Here is a 26,946-nt window from a genome sequence, read left to right as displayed (position 1 = left end):
TATTTGAAAAGAACACAGTGTTTATTTTTTGTCATTGATTATGTTAAACAATACCGTGGATTAAAAAGCTTAAACAAATACAATTAATCAACGAAACGAGCACACAGTGCGTCTTGAAAGATAATTGCCAATAAACGGATAGTTTAAAGATGGGACACATTGATTTCGATAACCTTATTATTAGATTTGCATGTTGTAGTAAAAGCAACAGGTTATAAAGCTGACCAAAAACAAACGCTTAACAATAAGGAATAAAAACAATATTTATTCTACATAGTATAAATGATTCATAGGTTATCTAGCTAAATACATGGCCTGCCATACATCATAACGAAGAGGTTAACGTTAAGTGGAAACACACGTTTTTTAGCAAAATATAAACGTAAAATATAAGCGCTTCAAAAGTGCTGTTGTTACCTAACGCATTATAGAAAATTAAAAACATTTTATAGAGATTATCACTATCATAGTTATTTAGTTGTTTATAAAAGTCACAATCGTAAAAGCTTATATGGTCGAGAACATCACACATATTGCTTGTGTGCACCCATTCTAATTTTATTGTAAAACTAAACTTTTCAAAAGTATATTCATCTGCATTAACGCATACGCATTTTTAAAATAATCATATTGTTTATTTCAAATCTGAGACTTTGGGCGCTAGGACTATTATCAATTCGTCAAAGTCATTCAGGTGATTGTATATAATAAATATTTATTGTAATCGCTACATTAAGTGACACTCAGAATAGATTCGGCCTTTAAAATATCGAAATGCCTTTTGTATAATAGCACTAATCAGGCATAGCAAATACTGTCAGTGAAAAGGAAAACCTTGTACGCTAATCAATGCCTAAGAAAGAAATCACTCAGCTACTCAATAAACTGCTAGTTTGGCTGCGTTTAAATTAGTGAAGAAACATTTTTAAATTGATCGTCAGTGAACGTTAAAAATTGCAGACAATAAATATTAGCAACGATCATTGTATTTCAATGAATTTATTGTGTTTTATTAACAATTACATTAATCATTCAAACAATCGAATTGTGAATTGGATTATAGTTAAGGTATATGATGTGTGTGTTAGAACAACGGTTGATAAGTGATCATATTAACGACCATCAAGTAATTACATTATTTGCTGCATATACAAAGAAACAGCATTTTTGTAATTATAGTATACATGTACTTATAATTTACTGAAATAATATGATTCTCCTTTGTTCGGATAGTACAAAATGTACAGTGTTATGTATGTTGTGTTCAAATGAGTAATTATGACATGAATAAATCAGTGACATGAAACGTAAAGAAACTAAACAACGTAAATCTATGAGCAGATTGCATCGCGTACGATGTATGCAACGAAATGTAAAAGCAAGACAGGTGTGAACATGCGTGAACTGAAGCGTGCATTGTGTTTGTTTTGCTTATCAAAATTCAAAATACTTGATATTGTATACAATTAATAAGACGACAATATACTAACTCGCTTCCAAATATCATATGTAGCACAGAAAATATAGCCATACTTTATGTTTAATTATTGAAATTATCAGCTTTACCTTGAACAAGGTTACCGCAACACACGTGGACTTAGTTTTGTATAAGAGTGTTTAGTTATTATACAGTTTGAAAGTAACTTATCAGATAACAACCAAATTAATGTGACTTTACCGTGAAAACACCGCTTGTTTAGCGATATTGTAAACTCAAGCTGACATCGCATGAATAGGGCACCGTTAAGTGAAACTTTAAAACGGCCCTTGTAGTGTCATTTATCAGTAAAAATGCCGACGTCTGTGCATGTTAAGGAACCGATTGGATACGGTACTAATAAGACTTTAATGAGGAGCCAAACAAATGGGCCAACGCTCGTGTCTATGCACCAGTCCGGTTTGTTCTCTGTAGGAACACACGATCCGTCAAGGGAAAAGTTGTCGGATGGTCATGACATTATTCCCTACGCAACGAAACATAATTCTCCCGTTCGCGTGACCTTTACACCGGGGACATTGTCAAAGGATAAATCGCGCATAGCTGATCAAAGCAAAAGTGCCATCTTCAACTACAAGCCTTTGAGACGCGCGGACAGTAAGAACTTATTGTCCAGATTCCGCCCACCAGATGCGACCCTTACAACACTTCAGAATCTGTCTCCTTGGTTGTCCGTCTCTAAGTCGGATTTCCGTGACCCACGATTGAATAGCGAATTAGCGTACGATGGTCACTTTGATAAAGAATCATTGGAGATATTAAAACCAAGGTTGTTTCGAAGGAGCTTTACGGAAGGCCAAATAGATCTTTCTAAGGTTTTTATTGATGAAGCATCTGCAACCAATACATACCAAGCCGAATCTTTAGCTCGACGAGCAGGTTTTGATCCGAGATGTATACCAACGTACAAACCACAGTCAAGGGAACTTTCGATCACTAAACGCGACACAATAACTTCGCAGAAAGATAGTAGGCGGAGTGTATCAGCGTTGTCTGATAGGGCGGATCAAATCGAAGTGGGTGTTACATACGAGAGTATTGACGCAGTCAAAGTTGATGATCAAAGGAGGGAAGCTGAGGAAAGACATATAAATCAAACTCATCCTGCTACAGATAGCCCGACACGAATGGTCGATGCAAACCGCAGTTTTAAAAAGAAGCTAGTTAGTAAAACCCCGGAACGTTTGGTAAACTATTACAGCGGCTATTTACCACCGGAACTTTCCAGCGAAATCGCTGAGCAGTGGGAAAGGAGTGCCAACAGTAGATCCATGTCGAAAACACCAGATCCATACGCCGTGTCGCCGAACAGCCATATGAACAAACCACTGATTGGGGATAGGTCCTTCTATATGCGAAACGCCTTTCCAGTCACCAGAAAGTATTGCCGTTCTGATATAGATGCCATGCGCCTTGAAGGCCGTAAAAAGCTCCTACAGTCGTATGGACACGTACCAGCGCATTATTCCGTCCTCAAGGTGAATACATTGCAGTATATTTTCAATACAATTATATATCTTTATTCAAGTAAAGTCCAATTATGCAAGTTAAATGTATAAATAATTGTGTCCACGTATAAACTTAACATATTACTCATTATAATGTTAATGTTGATGTTGAATGTTACTATTAAATAGTTTAAGCTATATGTTGTACTACACTGTTGTTTTAATATTGTATGTGAATTTCGATTGTTGTGAGTGTTTTGTGCTGTTTATTTTGTAAAACGAATGTATTTTTAATTGCTCTAAGGTTCACAATTTACAGGAAGGTAAGAAAGGAATAGCTTTGGATGAGGCGATTCGAGAAAAGCAAAGCCGGCTTTCGGCTTCATTTAGACGAAGCAAGTCCTTCGTAAGCCAACCGAAAGGCATCGATTTGGCTAAGGAGCAAAAGCCATCAGATCCCTCAACAGATACGCAAAAGGGTACTGAAACGGTGAATAAAGCTCCTTTAAAGAAACTGATGGATCCTTTACCCAATAGTAACCCTAAGCAAGGTTTATCTTCGATAGAGAAGTTTCAGATTCAGAGGGAAAGGACATATCAATTACAGAGTCAAGCACGAGAGATGCTTAGCAAATAGGAGTTTACTAACTGTGTCTAGTATTTCTGCAAAGATTGTATTCCGAATTTGTGTGCATCATCAATACATTCAAGTTAAAAATAAGACTACGTTTAAACGTATTTGCCATCTGAAGAGATATGCGAATAGTATGCTTATCAAGCGTGTGCATGTTTTGTCTAATTCAACTTGTTGAATTTCCTAAACTCGCAATGAGTTACAATTCCCGTTTCAAGTAGGTGATACCAATTTTAATAATTAAATATTCACATTCGATGTTCTCTTATAAATAAAAGTAATTGATCAGAACAAGAAATTCTTTCTTGAGTTAGGCAAATTGTTTACTATATTGATCAAGTATTGTTCGCAAATAAGAATGAAATGCAAACGATGTTGAGATACGTAAACTATATTGAAAACTCAATGTTAACAAAGTGTTGCTTTACTTGAACAAAGAAATTAGCAAAACTACCTTGTTAAAATGTGTAAATAGTTTCAATAAATGTTGCAAGAGTTGTTGCATAGTCTTATGTAATGAATGTTAGTGTATTTGTTTCATACATCCAAACCTACGTGTATTTATAAGTTGCATTATTTATTTATTTTATGTTTAGTACAATTATAAAGTTGTCTTGGTTACACATTGGAAGTATGTTATGTTTAATGTTTACAGCCACAAACAATTGTGTTAGTTTGTTCCAAGTGTTGATGTTGTGTGTTGTACTTAAAAAAACTATTTAAACTTACACGAATAAAGTCAAGAGCGAGATATAGTTAAAACACGCAATTAAATTATTTAAATGACATGTAAGTTTAGAAAGAAATATGATTTAACGCCATTAATTGATATAAATAGTTATTGTTATGTGGTTAATAAAACTAACTAAATGTCAGCTCATTTTGCGTATCGTTTTCCGCGAATTGAATTAAACTCAAAATGCGTTCTGAGAAATGAATAACTTGGCAATAAACTCTCCTCATCAACCGTGAGTGGCCCGTTACACGAGCATGTATACGGCCCAACCGTATTGTACTGGGTCATAACTTTTTCCAAACGAGGTCATATTTAAGCGTCTCTGTGTCCTTTATGTAAAATTATGTCATAGTATTGCATAGCAATTTGCGAGTTACTCTAACATTCAATCATATCAGATTTGTGATACATATTGGTAAATGTATGTTATATTATTAATACATATAATCAAACATACAACTTTGCATCGATGTTCTGCATACTGTGCATTCAACCCCAATAATAAGTCATCAAAAACTATATTAACGTACCCTCAAAATGTGTGATTATGTTTATTTGTAAAAACAGATAGCACGCGGATTATCTTTTATAAACAAATAATGAACTGAAAATGTTGGTGGAGTGATTGGCATAATAGACATATCAATTGACAATAATTCATATAATTCATATAAAATCCTGTATTTTAAAGTAAGTTTTAGCTTCCTTTATTTGACTTAATTCTTAAAAAATATTTGCTGTTTTCTAGAGCATGACATTTTTCAACACATTTGTCTTTATTCAAATTTCTAAAAAAAGTGTTATGAGCAAAAACAAAATATTTTTTCAATCGCTCTACAGGCGCAATGCCCTACGCTTGTACTAAACTGTGAACACTGTTCACATGAAAAAACACGCTGGACATGATCAACGTGTCCAAAAACAGAATAAGTAAAGATGTCTTTCAGAGCGAGTTCATCGAAGTGAAGATGGTGAATCATGAATTAATTGTTTTCATTTTAATGGGGCTTTTTCACAGATTTTGGCTTGTATTGAAGTTTGTAATTAAATGCTTTAAAGTGATAAATGTAAACATTGGATCTAAAAAGCTCCAGAAAAAAATCAAGAATAAAATTTAAAAAAATAAAAAAGTACCCCTCAGCAGAGCTCGAACAACTGACCACTGGAGTCTTGGAGTTAGAGTCTATGACATAGACCGCTCGGCCACCCGTGCTCATACAATGATGGATAGGTGCGTAAGCGATCCTCGGAGTTTCACACAATATAACGACAACAACAGAACTCTCCAAATCATTACATCGTTTAGCGTTGCAACGCTTTATCATTTTCATGTTTTTAAATCGTCAAAAGATTCATATAATGGCTATTTTAGATCATGGTTAATGTTCAGTATTAAAGGGGCCTTTTCACGTTTGGGTAAATTGACAAAATTGAAAAAAAGTTATTTCAGATTCGCAAATTTTCGTTTTTGTTATGATATTTGTGAGGAAACAGTATTACTGATGATTTACCATGCTCTAAATTAGCCATTATACGCATTTTTTGACGATTTAAAAGCTTGAAAATTATAAAGCGTTGCAACGCGAAACGAATTAATAATTAGGAGAGTTCTGTTGTTGTCGCTATATTTTGTGAAACTACGAGGATTGGTTATATAAAGTATAAAATGCGATTAACATTGTATCTGGAAGGATGTCCGAGAGGTGTAAATGGGAGACTTTTTACTCCAGTACTCCAGGTGTCAGTGGTTAGGGGCCCGGTTGAGTGTCACCTTTTTTTTCTTTTTTAAATTTTGTTCTTGAGTTTTTACTGGAGAATTTTAGATCCAATGTTTACATTTATCAATAGAAAGCATTTAATGACAAACTTCAAAAAAGCCAAACAATGTGAAAGGCCCCTTTAATGTTTCCTTACAAATATCATAAATAAAATGAAAATTTGCGAATCTGAAACACTTTGATTTTAATTTTGTAGTGAAAATCTGAACATGAAAAGGTCCCTAAAAAGTCTACACGTTAAACAACTGTCATCATTTCACATTTCTTGATTTATACGCAGACGCCCTTAAAGGTTATAATTGGGTCGTGCTTTGTAAAAAGGGGGCTTAATGCATGTGCGTATAGTGTCGTCCCAGATAAGCCTGTGCGGACTGCCGATACTCATATTTAATATTCACAAATACCATAAATACATGAACATAGAACAAAATCATTTAGCTATTATAACGAACATATTACGGCTTGATCAATTAAATTAAAGGGGCTTTTTCACGTTTTGGTAAATTGACAAAATTAAAAAGAATGTGTCAGATCCGACAATTTTCGTTGTAGTTATTATATTGATGAGGAAACAATAATACTGAACATTAACCATGCCCTAAAATATCCATGAAATGCATCTGTTGACGATTTAAAAACCTGAAAATTATCAAGCGTTGCAACGCGAAACGATTTAATAATTTGGAGAGTTATGTTGTTGTCGTTATATGTTTGTGATACTACGAGGACTGCTTAAATAAAGTATAAAATGCATCACTCATTGTATGAGAAAGGATGACCAAGTGGTCTAAGCGATAGATTTTTACCCCTGGTCAGTGGTTCGAGCGCTGTTGAGGGTTACGTTTTTCTTTCTAAAATTTTATTCTTGATTTTTTTACAGAGGCTTTTTTATATCCAATGTTTACATTTATCAATGTAAAGCAACAAACTTCAATACCTTCCAAATTATGTGAAAAGGCCATTTAAATAAGACGTTGATAAGCACACATTTTGATCTAATGACACAAGCACGTAATCCATTTACGTTTAAGTTGTAGTAATAAATACAACAAAAACACGAATTAGTGAGGGGTCGACTGTTATTTGACTGTTCAATGGTTATTACAAATTCAATCAGATGAGAAATAACTCTGAACTCGTTGGTGGGTAACTCAAAACTGACTTTACATAGATTCACACTATATAATCCTCAATACAAATAACTCATGACTGCATGCGTTAACAAGACAATACGAGTTGTGTCCCTTATATTACAATACATGACAAGATGGAAAATTTGGAACACAAGTTTGCGATGTAGAAAAAAATCATTCAAATGGTAAAGTGATGTCTATTAAGTCAAATAATATGGCTTCCGTTTGTGACAACGTCAAGGCTCGGCGTAAACTATGTAAACACTAAATTTAAAATGTGTTATCAATTTATTATTGCAATCTTTCAACAATCATGCGTTTATTTATAAAACATGGCTACTATTTTACAGATTCGACGGCATAATGTAGTGCATTCAAACAAAACTAGACGGAATCACACGAACACAACATGGTCGTAAATAATTAAACAAATTATTATGTCGACAATTATAGTGGTTGTCATATGATAATCACCTTTACCTAACTCGACTATCAAGATTTGGCCCCTATGTTATCATCGTGAAGATTATATTAAAAACGCACGCTAAACGCCAGAATGAGTTATACAGTTAAATGAAAGCACGCAGATATGCCAGTTTTCAACTGAGTCCTCGACATTCGACATATGAAATGCCTTGCGTAACACATGTGTGATAATTCAGTAACGCGTTTACAGATCAAGTGTATCAGATAATTTATTGCAAACTGCGTACGTGTATTGATGTCCATGACTTTAGAGTTTGATATCATAGTTTTCAGATGAAAAATAATTGCGAATTCAATTTGTTTTCGAATTCATTATACTCGGTAAGTACTTTGATTTATTTTATATTTTAGTACATACTAGTTTTTATTCTATAAAAAATAAACGATTACAATGCGATAGCTGTGTCCATGGCTTTGGTCTGTGTTAACTCTTAAATTGATCGTGTTGTTATGGCCATTAGCACACAAATGCGATCAATGTGTGCGTATGTTGTTATTTTCGACGTTGTTACTCCAGCACATGATGTGATATTTCAGTGTTTATTTCTGTTTTAGGGAAGATAACACTTTACATTTTACAGTTGATAACTCACGAAAGCCAGTGGCTGCATGTTAGGAAATTTGCTTTCATTTAAGCAATAATAACCTTTGTGAACATTCGTGTAGCAATACTTTCGTACGTCTGGATTGTAAAGGATTGGTTGTATTAAAATGTCAATCTGCTTTAACGGTTATCAAAATCCACATGAGTTAAGAAATGATATGGTATGATGTAAACACAATACATAGTTTTCTACACGATTTTTTTTTTGAGATTGTATCACATATCGATGCACTCATATCGCTAAGTTTACATGTACATAGGCTTATGAGTGAAGGTCACCTTTCCAAATATTTTAACCCATTTATGTCTAGCGTCTAGAAAAAAGGACTTGGCAAACAGCGTAGTCCCAGATGAGACGCCGCATGATGCGGTGTCTCATCAGGGTCAGCGCTGTTTGCTTAACGGAAGAAATATTCTAAATATAGAAATAAATATACTAGACATCCCTAATTTTGGAAATAAATTGGTCCCTTTTATAAGGATGGGAGAGTCCACTAGGCATAAATGGGTTAAACAATAAGTGAACTTTTGTCAACATAGGAACGGTCAATGCAGATCATCGTCTAATATTGATTACGTATACTTCTAACCTAACACTTATCTCACAAATAATTCACAATTCATGAATTCGTTAAGAAATATTTTCTTTGTAACATTTGAGTTATTTTTAATTACTTATTAGTTACAATAGCATTCAAATGTAAAATTTATAAAATTAATCACATTCAACAACAATGAACTTTTACGAAACGGTAAAATATTTACCAATTTGCCAATATAAACCTGTAACTATTGAAGAAAATACGCCGGAAAGTAAAACAATTGGTATCAGACAAGAACCCGCGCCTACAACTTATGTTTAACCCATTTATGCAGAGTGGACTCTCCCATCCTTCTAAATTGGATCAATTTATTTCCAAAATTAGGGTTGTCAAGTATATTTTTTTTTCTATATTTAGAATATTTCATAAAGAAATTCATTTAAGCAAACAGCGCAGACCCAGATGAGACGCCGCATTATGCGGCGTCTCATCTGGGTCTACGCTGTTTGCAATGTCCTTTTTTCAGGACGCTAGACATAAATGGGTTAAGCATCCAAGTTTCAATATAAACCCTAGGTAACTATTTTAAGACATCAACATTTTGTTTTGTTTAAGAAACTCAAATTGCCCATAAAATATACAAGGAAAAAAATTTAATTAAACCCTATCTCGAGTTCTTTAATAAATATTAATTAACGTAACGCCTTCATGAAAACTCACAGTTATATGATTAATGATTAAGATAAAAAATCAGCATCAGTATTGATCGGGACGAATATAATTTCGTTTACCGGTAGTTATTTGACCACAGTGCAGTCCGCACAGGCTAATCAGGGACGACATTTTCCGATTTTTTTACATTTTCGTTAAAATGTAGTCTCTTCTTAGCCAAAATCCAATTTAGGCGGAGAGTGTCGTCCCTGATTAGCCTGTGCGGACTGCACAGGCAAATCTGCGACGACACTTTACGCACATGCTTTATGCCCAGTTTTCTCAGAACGCGATTCATTTCATTTCAACTTTTAAAATATATATTCCCGTATTCAATGTCCCCATAGCCTATGTTTCATGGCATTAATTTGAAACGGTTAATCAAAATGTGTCAAAAGAACGATCAGTTTTATACTAAAAATGGCGAACAGATAACTTTGATATTATTTTGAAACACGGGATCTATACTCTCATGAGATACATAATAATAATATAAATATGATGTATAATATGATGATAATTTTAATAGCATTATCATTATTAGTACGTTTATGGTGACTGACGCAAAATACATTTCATGGTGTGTAGTTATAATCAATGAAAATAGTTTTGTGTTAACTTGTTTCAAACCATGAAATACCCGCTCAACACCCGTCTTTGTCGTTGTTATGTATATTGCCTGGTCTGTAAATCCACTATAATAAAATATGAGCAGTCCTATATTTGTTCAACGTCTTTTTACAAATACGTGTTACGCTGTTAGGCACGAGTACCTGTTCAAATGAGCGTCAAGATCAATCTCGCTGAGATAATTCGTATGTATGAGTAATCCAGTTACAAAACCAATCAAATATGTGTGTACGCGAGTTTTTCTTTTGGTGCATTACATGTGATGACCGTGCGCCTGTTTGCTGCAGTTGCCTCAGGACTTCGCAAGGAGAACTCAGGGTTCCGAGCTTTCAGCTTTATCAATATCCACCACATATCCAAAGGCCTGCCACGCTTAAACGATGGGCCTTTCTGATCGGCAAAAATCACCACCTACCTTAAAAAGTTATCTTTACTAAACCCAAGTGAAGTGGCGGTCGCAATAAGAGCCTTTTCATCAGTCGAGGACATTTTGGGCTTTTTACCCCAGGTAGCGCCGTGCTTTACCTTACCAGTCATCCTATCAGACAAAGACGATTTGGGAACATTCTATTCATCGCGGCGAACAGACCTCCCGATTATATTGAGCCACTGAAATATAAAAAATTAAACCGATACGTTTGAAATACATTTATTTTATTTATTGGCAAATATAGTCAAACGTAATGAATTAAACATTGAAAATAAGAAAATGTCAGCTGTAGCTACACTGTTGAATTTCACAGAATGTTAATAGATTGTATATACGTAAGAACTCTTTAATATCTCTGGCTCAGCTATGGAGTCTGCATCTGTTTCGCAGCAACGAAGTCGATACTGCAATTCTGCATCGGCCCGCGCAGCTTTGAAAACTTTTCTGGGGACATTTTGGCCCGAAGGTAACACGGCCCTTTTGCAAAACAGGGCTTGAGATTTAGGGCATCTTCACGGCGAAAATAACATCGGCGCTGGTGCAGGTGTGAGTCTCCATAAACTGCAATCGAATTTCGATTCCTTTCGGTAACCAGGTTCATAACGACAATTATGCAATGAACCGACTTCGAGCTGTTTCGCGCCTGTATGGTGCATTCCGACAACATAAACATTACGGATTAGCACGTTCTTCATCCTATTAATTAAAAAGTGAAATACGACTGCACAAACTATTAACTACAAAGTGCAAACAGTGTAAAATAGTGGTAAAATCCCAATTTCTTACATGATATTTTTGTATGAATAGACCCTTTTCACAATAGTACCGTTGTTGCTATTTTTAGATATCACGTTACTAGCTGAACTCCTGAACGAGACTGAACGTGTATAAATTTTCAATAGTCCCGCGCAACGCCGCATCTGATTTCAATCTCTTCACTCTTTTGAACATTCGGAGATGTAACTACTTAGAAAACACAATATGACATTGTCAGAATAAGGTATTAATATGTATTTGACTTTATAAAGTCAAAATATTAAAAAAATTGTCTTGATTAAAATACTTGTTTTTCTTCAATTTTTCACACATTTGACGAGCACTGTTAGAGCTTTTATATCGCGCTGATTGAATAAAGATCTATCTTGTTTATTGATACATCTGTGGTTCAATAGCCCCTGTGTTCCGGATAAACCCATTATCTCGTGATGATCTGATACTGTGCCGACAAATAGTAAATAGCAGCATGGTGTCATAAACCACCCGTGGTAGATGGCTGGTCATTGGACATCATGTATGGCACCCCAATGTCTTATCGAGGTGAAAGTATTACGTAGTCATTTCTAAGACTAATGTAACGCCAAATACTCAAACTAAATACTGTATAGATAATAGCCAGTTTAATCATAATAATACAGAGAATGCCGGACATTCGTCCTAGCCTATTTTTCACACAGTCGGACATTCGTTCCTATGTTTTTTGACAACCTGAACATTCGTTCCTTCGTTATTTTTACAATGCGGATAATGGTTCCTACATTATTTTGACAGCCCGGACATTCGTTCCTTCGTTATTTGGACAGCCCGGAGATTCCTTCCTCAAAAATTCCTATACCGGTCATTATTATCCCGTTTTATCAAAATAATATTACACTCTGGGAATTTTATCCGATATTTGAATATGTCGTTATTAAAATAGTAAAAAAAATAATGTTCTCATAATTTATTATGTTATGATTTACTTTATATTGTTGTAATATTTTATTGTGATCATGAGAATGAAAACGTCAAAAACTATTCGAATATATCGACTTACACTAAGATCCCTAATTTGCCAAACCTTGCAGAAATCTGGGCATTAAAACTATGTAGGAGTATATATATCCGATCTGTCAAAATAATGTTGGAACGATTGTCCGGGAACTTTAAAAAGCGTGGAAATGAAACAACGTATGAACGAATGTCCGCCTTGTCAAAATTAGCGTAGGAACAATTTTCCTTGTGAAAGAATGTTCGGTTACATAATTAAGTGCTTAATACTTACAAATGCATTTGAAATATTTATTAACTTTTATGCTAAACACGAAACCTATTAAGCGTGTACCGCTAAAATAAAATTCCGTGATTACATAGTCTTATAAAGAGTATTCGTTAGTGTATGGAAGAACACTATTAAAACAAGCATTTTCATTGACCGGGGTCAAAGCGTGTTTCCGAATATTCAAGACACACACACACACACACACACACACACACACACACACACACACACACACACACACACACACACACACACACACACACACACACACACACACACACACACACACACACACACACACACACACACACACACACACACACAACAGATTAATGACATGAAGTGACATAAATAAATATATTTATCACTCATAATCACGTTTAAAGAGAAAATCAAGGTCCATGAAGAGACAGTTCAGTTTTCTCCACGTTCGTTTTTTTTTCACCTGTGTAAAAGAATTCTACAATATTGTCTTTCACTGTAAAAGAACATTCATAAAAGTAAAACGAAAAATGACATAACATTTAAAAAGTTTAGGTGCTTTGTATTTTCTATTGGTTTTTCTTATGATTGATTCAACACACATTTTACACGTCAGATCGTTCGTGAAAAATATTACAGACCAACATACATACCTTTGGGAATTTAAGTTATATAATAACGTTTTTTACTATATACAACTTCTGTATATCTTCGTTTTGTGCAATTATCAATATTTATTCTTCCGATCACATTTGTTCTGATGACAACGGGTATCTTGAATTTGAATCAAGATTAAATAAAATGTTTATATATATACACACGTTTACACTAGTGGTACTATATGGCTTTCAAATATGACTAAGTTGTGAGAATGTTTATTGTATAACCCCTCATCAATTTATTGACTAAACAACACATCCGTGTATTTGCCGCAATTGTTACTATTGTCAGTGCCTATGAAAATCCCGAATGTAATTTCAAAAAAATCAACTGGTTTATAATCATCGATATGCTCCGCCAAAGATCTATACACGTTCAGCCTCGTTCTGAGATTCTACACACCACGTGATATCTAAAAATAGTAACGGTGGTCGGAATGTAAAACTGGTCTATTAATATCGTTAGATATCAACGAATTTCGGAAAACGCATTATGCAAGAATTTGGTTTACGGGCTCATTTTGTGCTGGAAATGAACTTTTAAACAAAAATAGTAGAGAAAAAAAACTTACCACAAATTAATTAAAACAATCTAGCACAGACCGAGCAAAATGTTTGATGGATGGAACATATACGAGCTATTGGACCTATCAACATTTAGTGTTACGTAAACACGTAATAACATAGGCTTATTTCTATATTTTAGACCTATCTGTAGACGTTCATATGTAAATATAGGTTAAACATTGTTTATTCAAAACAGACAATGAGTCTGTCAGTGTCCGACTCAGTATCAAATTGCGCTGTTTTGCTGTCAGACTCAATATCTAAAATGGTTTATGTTGTCGGTGGGTAAATTTGTTATATAAAGCTTTTAAGTTAATTATACGTTTAGCCCAACACATATGCATGGCTTTACCGGCAAAGACGAGGAATTAAAACGGTGATATGTAATACGTAATGAAGTATGCCTTGTGTTTGCAGACATGTTACCAATTCCTATAAAACTGCGGTTGTATTGCGCACTTAAAAAATAGATTCACATTCATCTTATTCCAAATTAAATACATAACTTTATTTCTGAATTGTAGAATGTAGTGCTCCTACAAGGACTGAACGTACTAAGATGATTCTTCCGATCCACCATTAATTTATTACCAACGATGGAGGAAAAACTGAGGTCTAAAGAGGCCCAGAATTGGCTTAAATGTATGATAGCAACATACACAATTAGGGATGTTATGGCCGACTTAGCTAATGACGAATTTCAAGCATTTTACAATCATATTCCTAATGATTTAGATGCTAAACACGGTATAGGTAAAGAAAAGACGTGTACTACATGTAGTGACCCAAGTAAACGATGCCGCCTCTGTTCAGCAATATGCATTTTTATATATGATAACCATCGTTTTAAAAAGGGAAATTTAAAAGGCCCTCCGTGGCGTAATACGGATTCTACAAAATGGTGCACAGATGCTTGGGAGTTGGCTAAGTGCTACATGCCTGAAACAGGTTACAAAGATAAGCCAAACGCCGACACCACCGACTTCAACGGTATCATTGGCGCTTTATACAATTGTACCTGGATGCAGAACTGTTTTGCTGACGATCTTAGCCAAGATACGAACATCTGCAAAATGGTAATTCACACATTACCGTCCAATAAGGCTTGTATTAACAACAACCTAAAATGAACTTAATATGCCATCGATGTAAGTGCACGCGTTATTGTAAACAGCATATTCGTACAATTATTGTCTTGCAGGCACGAGAAGAAGTTAACAAACTACGACACATACATAATATGAATATATCTGATGGGGAAATGACCAGCTTTTTTCTTGTATTTTAACTCTCCTTAATGACATGCACATCTTAGTGGATTTAAACCAGCAGTGGATGCGCGAACATACTTAATCGAGGTAACTATTGTTCGTTGTTATTTCGAAAATAGTTAATAAACTATAGCATTCAATTAGATGAGTGGACATTTTGATCATGCATCTCATATGATGAGTTTATTACAAATGCAACATACGATAATAAGCATTATTATACAAAGTTTAATTTCAACTATGATAATGGAGAAAATGCACAGCACAGAATAAAATATGGTTTTTTACAATGGAAAGGTGAGATGCATTCACGGCGTCAAACCCGTTTCGTTTCAGCTTCAGCAAGACACTCTGCCATTGTCTAATAAAACGATACATGAAACTCTGGAAAAATTGTATGAGGAAAGAAAGCAAGGTGAGAATACTGCACACGATAAGAAATACGACGAGTAACATTCTTTTGATGGTAACTTTTATTAAAAGCTTAAATGGAATGCAACTTGAATCCGATCCAAGGGCAATGTACACATTAAAGAAATGTGAAACACTTATATAGGATTTCATACAACGTTTAATTGATAAGTTTACACGAATGTACACACGCGAATGTTGGGACATTTTTTACAGTAAAAAATCTTGAGATGCTTGGTATAAAAAGATATGTTTAAAAAATATGTCCGCCTTCCCGACTTGCAGAAAAGTTGTTCCTGTTACCTTGACCTACAATAAGATATAATCGTAACTGAACAATAAGCAAGTCATTAAATCATTGTCTTCAATGTAACTAGCCTACCACCAACACTATTAATATTTTGTAACTTAGACCTTTAAATCCACATTCCTAAGCAATCCTTACTGATTCTATAAGTGTCAAAGCTATTGGAATCTGATATTAACGTTATATTAACATCAGTGCTACATAGTGCTAGTAGAAGTAGTAGTGGTATTAGAAGAAGAAGGAGGAGTAGTAGTAGAAGTAGTAGTAGTTGTTGTAGTAGTAGTAGTAGTAGTAGTAGTAGTAGTAGTAGTAGTAGTAGTAGTAGTAGTAGTAGTAGTAGTAGTAGTAGTAGTAGTAGTAGTAGTAGTAGTAGTAGAAGTAGTAGTAGAAACAGTAGAAGTAGTAGTAGTAGTAGTAGTAGTAGTAGTAGTAGTAGTAGTAGTAGTAGTAGTAGTAGTAGTAGTAGTAGTAGTAGTAGTAGTAGTAGTAGTAGTAGTAGTAGAATTAGTAGTAGTAGTAGTAGTAGTAGTAGTAGTAGTAGTAGTAGTAGTAGTAGTAGTAGTAGTAGTAGTAGTAGAAGTAGTAGTAGTAGTAGTAGTAGTGGTAGTAGTGGTAGTAGTGATAGTAGTGGTAGTAGTAGTAGTAGTAGTAGTAGTAGTAGTAGTAGTAGTAGTAGTAGTAGTAGAATTAGTAGTAGCAGTAGTAGTAGTAGTAGTAGTAGTAGTAGTAGTAGTAGTAGTAGTAGTAGTAGTAGTGGTAGTAGTGGTAGTAGTGGTAGTAGTAGTAGTAGTAGTAGTAGTAGTAGTAGTAGTAGTAGTAGAAGTAGTAGTAGTAGTAGTAGTAGTAGTAGTAGTAGTAGTAGTAGTAGTAGTAGTAGTAGTAGTAATAGAATTAGTAGTAGAAACAGTAGAAGTAGTAGTAGTAGTAGTAGCAGTAGAAGTAGTAGTAGTAGTAGTAGTAGTAGTAGAAGTAGTCGTAGTAGTAGTAGTAGTAGTAGTAGTAGTAGTAGTAGTAGTAGTAGTAGTAGTAGTAGTAGTAGTAGTAGTAGTAGCAGTGGTAATAGTAGTAGTAGTAGTAGTAGAAGTAGTAGTAGTAGTAGTAGTAGTAGTAGTAGTAGTAGTAGTAGTAGTAGTAGTAGTAGTAGTAGTTGTAGTAGTAGTAGTAGTAGTAGTAGTAGCAGTAGTAGTAGAAGTAGTAGCCGTAGAAGTAGTAGTAGTAGTAGAAATAGAAGCAGCTCCTGTTGTTGTTATTTTTGATGTGGTTGTCATATTAGTATTCGTATAATAAGTATAAATAGTAGTGGTTGTTGTTATTGCTTTTATTATACCCCCTCAAACGAAGTTTATGGTGGTATTTAGGAGTGAACTTGTCTGTCGGTCGGTCGGTCGGTCTGTCTATCGGTCCGTATTAAGTGTCCGCTCTCTAATTCAAGTAGTTTTCATCCGATTTCACCTAACTTGGCTAGAAGTTGTATCTACATAATGTCTAGGCCAAGTTCGAACATGGGCCTTGCCGTGCCAAAAACTAGGTCACGGGGTCACTTAGTACGTTTTACGCATTGAGCATGGTGTCCGCTCTCTATTTCAAGTAGTTTAAATCCGATCTTCACTACACTTGGTCAGAAGTTGTAACTAGATGATGTGTAGGTCAAGTTCGAACATGGGCCATGCCGGGTCAAAAACTAGGTCACGGGGTCAGTTAGTGTGTTTTAAACCTCACCATGTTGTCCGCTCTTTAATTCAAGTAGTTTTTATCCAATCTTCACCAAAATTGGTCAGAAGTTGAATCTTAATAATGTTTAGGGCAAGTTTGAATATGGATCATGCCGGGTCAAAAACAAGGTCACGTTGTCACTTAGTGCGTTTTAAACATCACAATGTTGTCCGCTCTTTAATTCAAGTAGTTTTCATCCAATCTTCACCAAACTTGGTCAGAAGTTGTATCCAGATGATGTCTAGGTCAAGTTTGAATATGGGTCATGTCGGGTCAAAAACTAGGTCACGGGGTATCTTAGTGCGTTTTAAACCTCACCATGTTGTCCGCTCTCTAATTCAAGTAGTTTTCATCCAATCCTCACCAATTTTGGTCACAAGTTTTATATAGATGATCTCTACTAGGACAAGTTTGAACATGGTCCATTCCGGGCCCTAAAACTAGGTCACGGGGTCACTAAGTGCGTTTTTTAACATTCAGCATGGTGTCCGCTCTCTAATTCAAGTAGTTTACATCCGATCTTCACCAAACATGGTCAGAAGTTTTATGGAGATGATCTTAAGTCCAATTTAGAACATGGGCCTTTCTGGGTCAAAAACTAGGTCAAGGGGTCACTTAGTGCGTTTTAACAATTGAGCATGGTGTCCGCTGTTTTTTGTAAAGAAGACGTGCAAAATAGTATGTTTCAATGCGGCATGTGGGGGTATTCGTCACGTCTGTGACAAAGCTCTAGTTGTTATTGTTGATGTTGTCGTTTTATCAGTAGAAGTACAATAAATAAAAGAAGTAATAGTTTTTGTTTGTATTGTTCTAAGCGTACTTGTTGGTATCTGTATTCGTGTTGTTGTCGTAGTAATTTAAGTATGTAACATCTTTATCTGTTCTTTCAGAGTTTCGTGGAAACTTAATAAGGCTCTATACAACGACGAAGAAAAACGTATCTGTTTCACCACTTTGGGAAGGCCATGACAAACCGATCTGTGATATCTTCGTGTCACCCAAATTGAGCCATGTCGTCATCGAGAACAATGGATCTCGACAGAAAACAGACATCTTAGTTACCCAATACACAGATATGTTTTACCAAGATAACGAGCTCTGCAGCCGCGTGTTTATCCAAGGAGAGCCCGGTATGGGCAAATCTACATTCCTTACTAAACTAGCGCTTGACTGGTGTAACGAAATGTCTTTGCAAAATTCTGATCACAACGCTACATTTAGTGATAGTGAAACGTTGAAGGAGTTTGCGTTTCTCTTCTACATATCTATGAAAAATGTAGCGGGCCAACGTGAGGTTATAGAGATGATAAAGACACAAATAATCGACGTGATTTATATGGCTGATGAACGCGAAGAGGCATTTAAACTTGTACAACAAATTTTGAAACGAGAGACATGCATCGTGGCTATGGATTGACTGAATGAATGGGATGATCCTTTCAATAAATTAGTTGTACCTTTACTGGCGAACAGCCTTGCAAACTGCGTATCGGTAGTTACAACACGTCCATGGAAAATGGCGGATGAACGAATCAAGGATTCTGACATTTATATACTACTAGAAATGGAAGGAATACTTGAATCAGATCAGCTAACAGAGCGTTTAATACAAAGTCTTCAGCCCGTTAATAAAAAGACAAACACTGAATTCATGATGTACGTCAATGATCGTCATCTGGTGCATTTTCTTACGTCGCCTTGGCTGCAAACATTGTTAGTTAATTTGTGGATAAATGACAAAGCATTTAGTGGCTCATTGTGTGAAATAAATTGCATACTAATAGACCTTCTATTTAAAATGGCAAATGCAACAAAAGGATACTTTCAAAAAGATAATTGTTTTCAGTGTTAAGCCAATACTCGTTTTATTAAGAAGCAAAGCGATATATTTTATGCATTGTCGAAGGTTGCATTTGATTCTACGTTTTCCTCGACCAAATTGCTAGTGTTTACCGAACGGGATTTATTTAATTGCGGCTTGTCCGAAGAACACTTGACATTTTGCCTCTATGCTGGCGTGTTAACGGCACGATATGGCGCTAGCATGGAATTCCAGGATTCACAGTTTTCATTTATTCACGACACCGCGCAAGAGTTCCTAGCGGCATTTCATATAGCCAATCTAAAACATGACATCGTATCACAGCTGAAAACCAAAAATCAACAATATGTATTAGAAATGAGCCAGACAGTTATTTATCTGTTCGGACTTGACTGTGAAAAAGCTAACAAACTTATAAACCGTCTGATTAACGCACACTTTCTTAACGATATAAGCCACAGACAAAGTGTGTACATAAAGAAATTTTATAACCAAGAACATTTACTATCATGTCAGACAGAAACTGACATTATGGGAAACGTTGTAAAATCGAAGCATGATGATCAGAGGGATTACAATGCGCGATGCCTCGAACTTTCGGTGTTATTCCAGCGCATGATCATTGCTGGTTGCATTGAGGCTGAAGTCAGCGGTCAAACGGAAATGTGCCTGCAGTGTAGAGACTTCACATTTTATGATTATCTAAATTACATGGATTCAAAAGCATTAAAGACACTTTTAATGTTAAACAAGTCAGATGTTCGGTCACTTATTTTAGAAAGAAATGTTCTACAAACAAGCGAAATACTAATAGTCCTTCAACACTCAACAGTTAGTCTTAAACGTGTGAAGACGACAGTGACTCCAGAAATAAATAAAGCGTTACAACAGACGAGTATAGAGGAACTGCACTGTATCGGGAAGATTGACGTTCCATCACTTTCTCTTGTGCTTCCATCTCTGTCTTATTTAACGTATTTACACATAGAAGAATCCACTTTTAAGGACAAAATAGTTCTTCCTGATACAGTAAAACATTTTTCTTTGTTTACGTGTACATGTAATTCGGTGTTTCTACAACGGTTACTTTTGCATTTATCATCATTTAAGCACGATGTTCAATGTGATCTGCGTCTTGTGAGTGCAACAGATTGCAATACGCACCTTTTTGAGTCCGAAATATTGGCAAGTGACATGTCAAATATTACTTTATCCGTGAAACAGGGCAATACTGAGTTGTATGGCTTACTGCGTTGTACATCTATCGGCAAACTTGCCCTGCTCACGGATGACGACGTCGCATTAGCATCAAATATTCTATCAACACTCAGCAAGATTAAGCAACTCTATTTGCACGGCACCTTTATGAATCTCTGTTATCTCAGCTTACCTGCTGCAGTGCAGTGTGTAAGCCTACCGCAAGTCGTATGCACGTATGAGTGGCTGTGTAGCTTATTGATCACTCTCTCTTCATTGGATCACCATGTACAGTGTGAGCTTTGGGATGTTGAATTAAGTTCATATGACGAAGCCTGTGGAGAGATTCCTATACAAAAGAATCTGACTTGCGATCTGAAATAATGTCACGTGACATGTCCAAGATCGATATATATGGCAAATATATCAATGAGGATCTGTTTGAAATATTACGTGAAACAAGTTTAGGGACCTTGGACCTGGGAACGGCTGATTGTGCTTCAACAGCATCAGAGATTCTTCACACCTTAAGTTAAAAAAGCTGTGTTTACGGGGAACATATACGGGTCGATGTGATCTTAATCTGCCAGCTTCATTGCAGTGTATAAGTTTGCCGGAAGTAAAATGTTCATTTGAGTGTCTATGCAGCTTGTTGATCACGCTCTCGTTACTAGATCATCCTGTAAAGTGTGAGCTTTGGAATGTTAAATTGTCAAGTGATGAAGCACATGGGAACGATTCACATATTCAGGTTTTGGACTTGCGATCTAAAGTATTGTCATGCAGCATGTCCAATGTTGAAATATTAATGGGAAATGGAAGTATTGAACTGTTTAAAATATTTCGTGATACAAGTATAGGGATCCTGGATCTGAGAACGGAGTTTTGTTCATCATTAGCATCAAAGATTCTTCACACGCTCGACAAGTTAACATGGCTTTTTTTGTCGGGGACCTATACGGGACGATGTGATCTTAAGCTGCCTACTTCATTGCAGTGTTTCAGTCTACACAAAGGCGCGTGTCCATCTGAGTGGTTGTATAGCATGTTGATCGAGCTCTCTTCATTAGATCATGCTGTGAAGTGTGAGATGTTGGAATTTGTATTGCAATCAAGTGAAGATGCTTGTGGAGACGATTCAGATAAAAACATATCTGCTTTGCGATCTGATATATTGTCACGTGACATATCAATTATAGAGATATTAGTAAAAAATGGCAGTAGCAAATTGTTTGAAATATTTCGAGATACAAGCATAGAAGTCATAGATCTTAAAACGGCTGATTGTGCCACATTAGCATCGAAGATCCTTCACACGCTCAAAAATCTAACAAAGCTTCATTTGTGGGGGACTTATACTGGTCGATGTGACCTTAAGCTGTCCGATTCATTACAATCCATAAGTCTAAATGATGTTGACTGTTCATCTGAGTGGCTGTGCAGCTTGTTGATGACGATCGCTTCATTAGATCATCTAGTAAAGTGTGAACTTTGGAATGTTGTATTTCAGTCAAGAGAAGAAGCCCATGGATACGATTTACAAAAAAATAAATCTGATATGCGAGAACAGATGTTATCACGTGATATGTCCAAAATTGCGATATTAGTGACAGATAGATGTATGGAAATGTTTGAAATATTTCGTGAAATAAGTATTGCGACTTTGGAACTGAGAACGGCCAACGGTGCCTTATTACGATCCGATATTCTTGACATGCTCAAGAAGTTAACAAAACTGTATCTTTGGGGTACATTTACCGGTCGATGTTATTTCAAGCTACCTGCTTCTTTGCAGTATATAAGTCTACAGAAAGGCGAATGTTCGTATGAGTGGCTCTGTAGTTTGTTGATCACGCTCTCTTCACTGAATCATCATGTCAAGTGTGAGCTGTGGGATGTTGTATTGTTGTCAAATGCAAACGCCCTTGGAGAAGAATCTAAAAGACATGTATCGGACTTGCGATCGGAAATTGTGTCATTTGACATGTCCAATATCGAGATTTTAGTGAAATATGGCAGTCCGGAACTGAAATATTTCGTGATTCAAGTATAGGGAGTCTGAGTGTTGAAGCTGCTGATGATAGTTCACTGAAATCCGTTGTGCAAACAAAGCTAAACATGTTGAAACGGATGTATTTACGGGGAACATATTTGACGCAATTTGATCATGAATTACCACCATCTCTTCAATTGATGGGTTTACTAGAGGGAACGTGTTCAATAGAGTGGTTGTACAGTACGTTGATAAAACTGTCTTCACTTAAACATCATGTGTGTTTCAACATAGATAGATGCGTCGTTATATCGAGTAATGAAACCTGTCAACATAATATAAATGCGGATGTTCTTGATAGTTCGAATGAACATTTGTCTGGTTTGCGGTTAGAAATGTTATCATGCGACATGTCAAATATTGAACTACGCATTACAAATGGAAGTCGTATTGTGTATGATATTTTACGTAATACGAGTATTGGGATTCTGCATCTCAGACTGAAAATGATTTCTCAATAGCTTCAACATCACTACACACTTTGACAAAGTTAAAAGAACTTTTAATTTGGGGAACATATATCGCACGATATGAAAACCATTTGCCACCATCCATAGAGTTGATGAGCTTACAGGAAGGCACGTGTTCGTTGGAATGGTTGTACACTGTGTTGATCAGACTTTCTACATTACAACATCATGTCCGCTTTGACATGTGCAGCGGCTTCGTGACATCCACTAATGAAACTTGTCAAACTGGTTCAGCAGAATCGCATCGAGTTGATGCGGATTTGTCAAGAACAACAGAGAGCGATTTGCGGATGGAAATGTTGTCTCGTGATATGTCGAATATAAAGATAAGTATTACAAATGGAAGTCATGTCGTTTATGAAATGTTGCGGGAAACAAATATAGAGATTCTTAATCTCCGAACGACAGATGATTTATTATTGGCTGCAACAACCATACCAACTTTGACAAACTTAAAAGAACTTCATATTTGGGGTACTTACATCGTACGAGGTGAATGTATGCTGACACCGTCCATAGAGTTGATCAGTTTGCAAAACGGCACCTGGTCATCGGAATGGTTATACAGTGTATTGATCAGACTGTCTAACATACAACATCATGTGTGTTTTGAAGTATGTAACTGTCTTGTTGTATCGAACAATGAAACATATCAATCGGATTTAGAAGGATGCGTTATGCGATCTGAAATTTTTGCCGCTGTTATTGCGGATTTTGCAGATGATTCGAAGACAAGGAATACTATTTTGCGGTCAGAAATGTCAATTGACATGTCGAATATAGAATTAGGCATTATGAATGGAAGTAGTGTCCTGTATGATATGTTGCGTAACTCAAGTATCGGCATTCTTAATCTTAGATCAACACATAATTTAGCATTGGCTCAACAATTTTACAAACTTTGACCAACTTAACAAGACTTTTTATTTGGGGACATTATACGGCACGATTTGAAAACGAATTGCCATCATCAATAGAGAATATAAGTTTACAGGATTGCACGTGTTCATTGGAATGGTTATGTAGTGTGTTGATCAGACTGTCTACAATACAACAGCATGTGCGCTTTGACCTATGTAACTTCTCTGTGATTTCTAGTAATGAAACACTTCAACCTGGGTTAGATTAATCCGTAATGCAATCTGAACATTCGACCCGTGTTATAGCTGATTTGAAAGACGATTCGAATACGAGCGAGTCTGATTCGCGGTCGGAAATGTTGTCACGTGACATGTCGAATATTTCAATTGATATAACAAATGGAATTTGTGTCGTGTATGAAATGTTGCGGGATACAAGTTTAGGGAGACCTTATCTCCGAACGACAGAAAATTTCACATTGGCTTCAACAATTTTTCCAACTTTGACGGTGTTAAAAGAGATATTCATTTGGGGAACTTTCATCGAACGATGTGAAAACCCCTTGCCAACATCCCTAAAGTTTGTGGTTGTTCAGGAATCCACTTGTTCAAAAGACTGGCTATGCAGTGTGTTGATCAGACTTGCTACATTACAGCACAACGTACGGTTTTATTTTCGTCAATGTGACGTGATATCGAGTGAGGATTCTTGTGAATTGGTACGACCTGAAAATGTATCGAATATTACATTTGAAGTTGTGAAGGATAGTTTTGGGTTGTATGAAACATTCACCATAATCCCCATTACTAGTCTGACCATGACGCAAATTACGTGCATCGACATGCTTTCTCAAACAATTCCTCTTCTAACACACTTGACACATTTAAGAATTTGTTTCAAAAACTATGGCACGGGAATCGAATTGCCTGGATCTATAAAGTATGCGTTTATAATTTATAAAACACTGCCTCCTTTATCGCTACGACATTTTATGCAGAGTGTGTGTAATGCAAAACATAATGTGTTTTGTAAACTGCTGTTCCGTGTTGACGGGAACGGAGACGAATATATGCAAATCAAACGAGACTATTGTAAACTTGACTCAGTCGTAGTGCAACAGTTTGAAGTTGGGGATAAACAACATTTTGTTGGAGTTACTGCTGCTACACTATCTGCTACATCTGATGAAGATGATGACGAGTATGACAAGCATTTAATACGACAAGAGGGATTGGTAGATTCAACTGCATGGTTAAATTATTGTAAAATACGACTTCAAATTTCGTAAATTTGCTTTCATATAACTATGAAACTATAGATATATAATGAACTGCTCTTGCATTCGTGAAATCTCGTGTATCCAGTTATTTTTGCCTAGATTATTGACGCTAGTGTTGAAGGTTATTCCTTAAAATGCTAACTTCATTCAGAAAAGTCTCCAAATGTATCGAAATGTCAGCAGATACTGGTCATTATTGCGGGACACAATCCAAGCAGCACGAATAATAGTACATATTGTGGGTCACCAAGTTAGCAGTAATAATAATAGTCATCACCGCGAGTCACTTTGTAACCAGCGCAAACCATAGTCATCACCTAGTGTCGCCGAGTCAGCAGCGCAAACCCTGATAACTATCGCATGTCGACTAATAAGCATAGCACGCCATGGTCGCCATCGCGGGTAAACCAAAGTCATTATAGTGGACAAAAACGTCGCCAGGTCACATCAGATATCTAATCACCGATCGTCAAGTCAGCAGCGCAAACATTAGTCTTTATCGAAAAGCACTCAGACGGCACCGCAGACTATAGTAAATACCGCGTCTCATCGTTGCGGGTCACTACGTAAGCGGCTCATCCCCAACCTTCATTTTCATTACGGATAGTCAGCAAATTGATGAATGTACATGGATATATGTTGCACACAAGACGATCAAAACCAAATTATTTCGAAAGCAAAGATTTTGCAATGTTTACATACACAAATACTTGCAGGATAAAAGTACACAACATTTAAAATACCTTTCTTAAAACAATCCATGCAAACATTGTTTATGCTTGCTAATAGTGTCTTATTCACCATTTAATCTAAACATTCGGACATGAACATTTATGAAAATTCACTAGTTTATCTAAACAATCGGAAATATCAATTTACACATGTGACACTACTGCCCGCGTGGCTTCAGTAAATGAACCAATTTATTCCACATCAGCAGCATCTTATTCACTAATTTATTGAACCAGAGTTCTTAAAATACAGATTGTTAAGACGATATTGTGCAATGACTCTGTAATATATGTAGCAGTCATGTGTGTTGTTTGTTTTTGCGTATTGTATTTGTATTATGTCTTAAACTGTAAACACGACTTTTAGCATTTATAAAAGCTTGACAAGTTATATATGGTCATTTTGCGGTCTTAAAAGTAAAAACAGGTTTGTTATCAATATTTGTGTCCGTGTTATGAGACAACTCATACTTGCCTATGGTGAAGAATGCGGTCACCTTAAAGTTTGTGGCGACGGGGGACATAATAATAGAACATCGTATGACTTTCTAATCGCACATGCATTGTATATAGTACATTCCCATCTTATACAGCTATTAATTAACTATTAACTGCTAACGTATATGGTAAAATAGCCAATTTACAGACCAATGAGGACAAATAATGTCGGGACTCCACATCATGTTGACTTATGACTTCAAACACAATATATTTGAAATAATAATTGTATCGATTTCTTAAAAATATGTAATTGAATATGCATGTTAAATTGCTGTTATTATTTAGGAGCATTATCATTTTATATAAGATTCGAATATATCTCTTATTAAAGTAAAATATCGTGCGTCGCCGCGACTGTCTCGACAAATATCGTGTATCGCTTCGTGTGTCTAGTGTCGCCCTTGATGAAAGAAGCGCGAGATTATAGATAGCACTATCCGGATTCCGTAGGTTA

General features: G+C 35.8%; 3 protein-coding genes across 5 annotated transcripts in view; all 3 read left to right on the top strand.

Moving 5' to 3' along the window:
- The window catches only part of LOC127881065 (salivary glue protein Sgs-3-like), a 194,750-nt gene that overhangs the window by 72,141 nt on the left and 95,663 nt on the right, over nucleotides 1–26,946 (top strand). The gene's annotated exons all lie outside the window — the stretch shown is intronic.
- LOC127881064 (uncharacterized) lies at nucleotides 1,990–4,393 on the top strand. The gene is made up of 2 exons (XM_052428676.1): nucleotides 1,990–2,976; nucleotides 3,266–4,393. Exons 1-2 carry the CDS (start codon nucleotides 2,626–2,628, stop codon nucleotides 3,581–3,583), a joined length of 669 nt encoding a protein of 222 aa, XP_052284636.1. The 5' UTR covers nucleotides 1,990–2,625; the 3' UTR covers nucleotides 3,584–4,393.
- LOC127881062 (uncharacterized) lies at nucleotides 7,771–26,369 on the top strand. 3 transcript variants are annotated; one of them, XM_052428672.1, is made up of 5 exons: nucleotides 7,771–8,034; nucleotides 14,401–14,952; nucleotides 15,078–15,234; nucleotides 15,484–15,562; nucleotides 18,469–26,369. In XM_052428672.1, the coding sequence occupies exon 5, from the start codon at nucleotides 19,623–19,625 to the stop codon at nucleotides 20,979–20,981; it is 1,359 nt and encodes a 452-aa protein (XP_052284632.1). In that variant the 5' UTR covers nucleotides 7,771–8,034; nucleotides 14,401–14,952; nucleotides 15,078–15,234; nucleotides 15,484–15,562; nucleotides 18,469–19,622; the 3' UTR covers nucleotides 20,982–26,369. The 3 variants fall into 3 exon arrangements, with proteins under 3 accessions (XP_052284632.1, XP_052284634.1, XP_052284633.1); XM_052428674.1 differs by having other exon boundaries at nucleotides 18,469–26,368; XM_052428673.1 differs by lacking the exons at nucleotides 14,401–14,952; nucleotides 15,078–15,234; nucleotides 15,484–15,562.

This window comes from Dreissena polymorpha, chromosome 5, assembly GCF_020536995.1.
Source record: "Dreissena polymorpha isolate Duluth1 chromosome 5, UMN_Dpol_1.0, whole genome shotgun sequence".
NCBI lineage: Eukaryota > Metazoa > Mollusca > Bivalvia > Myida > Dreissenidae > Dreissena > Dreissena polymorpha.
The sequence above is the reverse complement of the archived record's forward strand: the minus strand, read 5'-3'. Positions and strand labels throughout refer to the sequence as shown.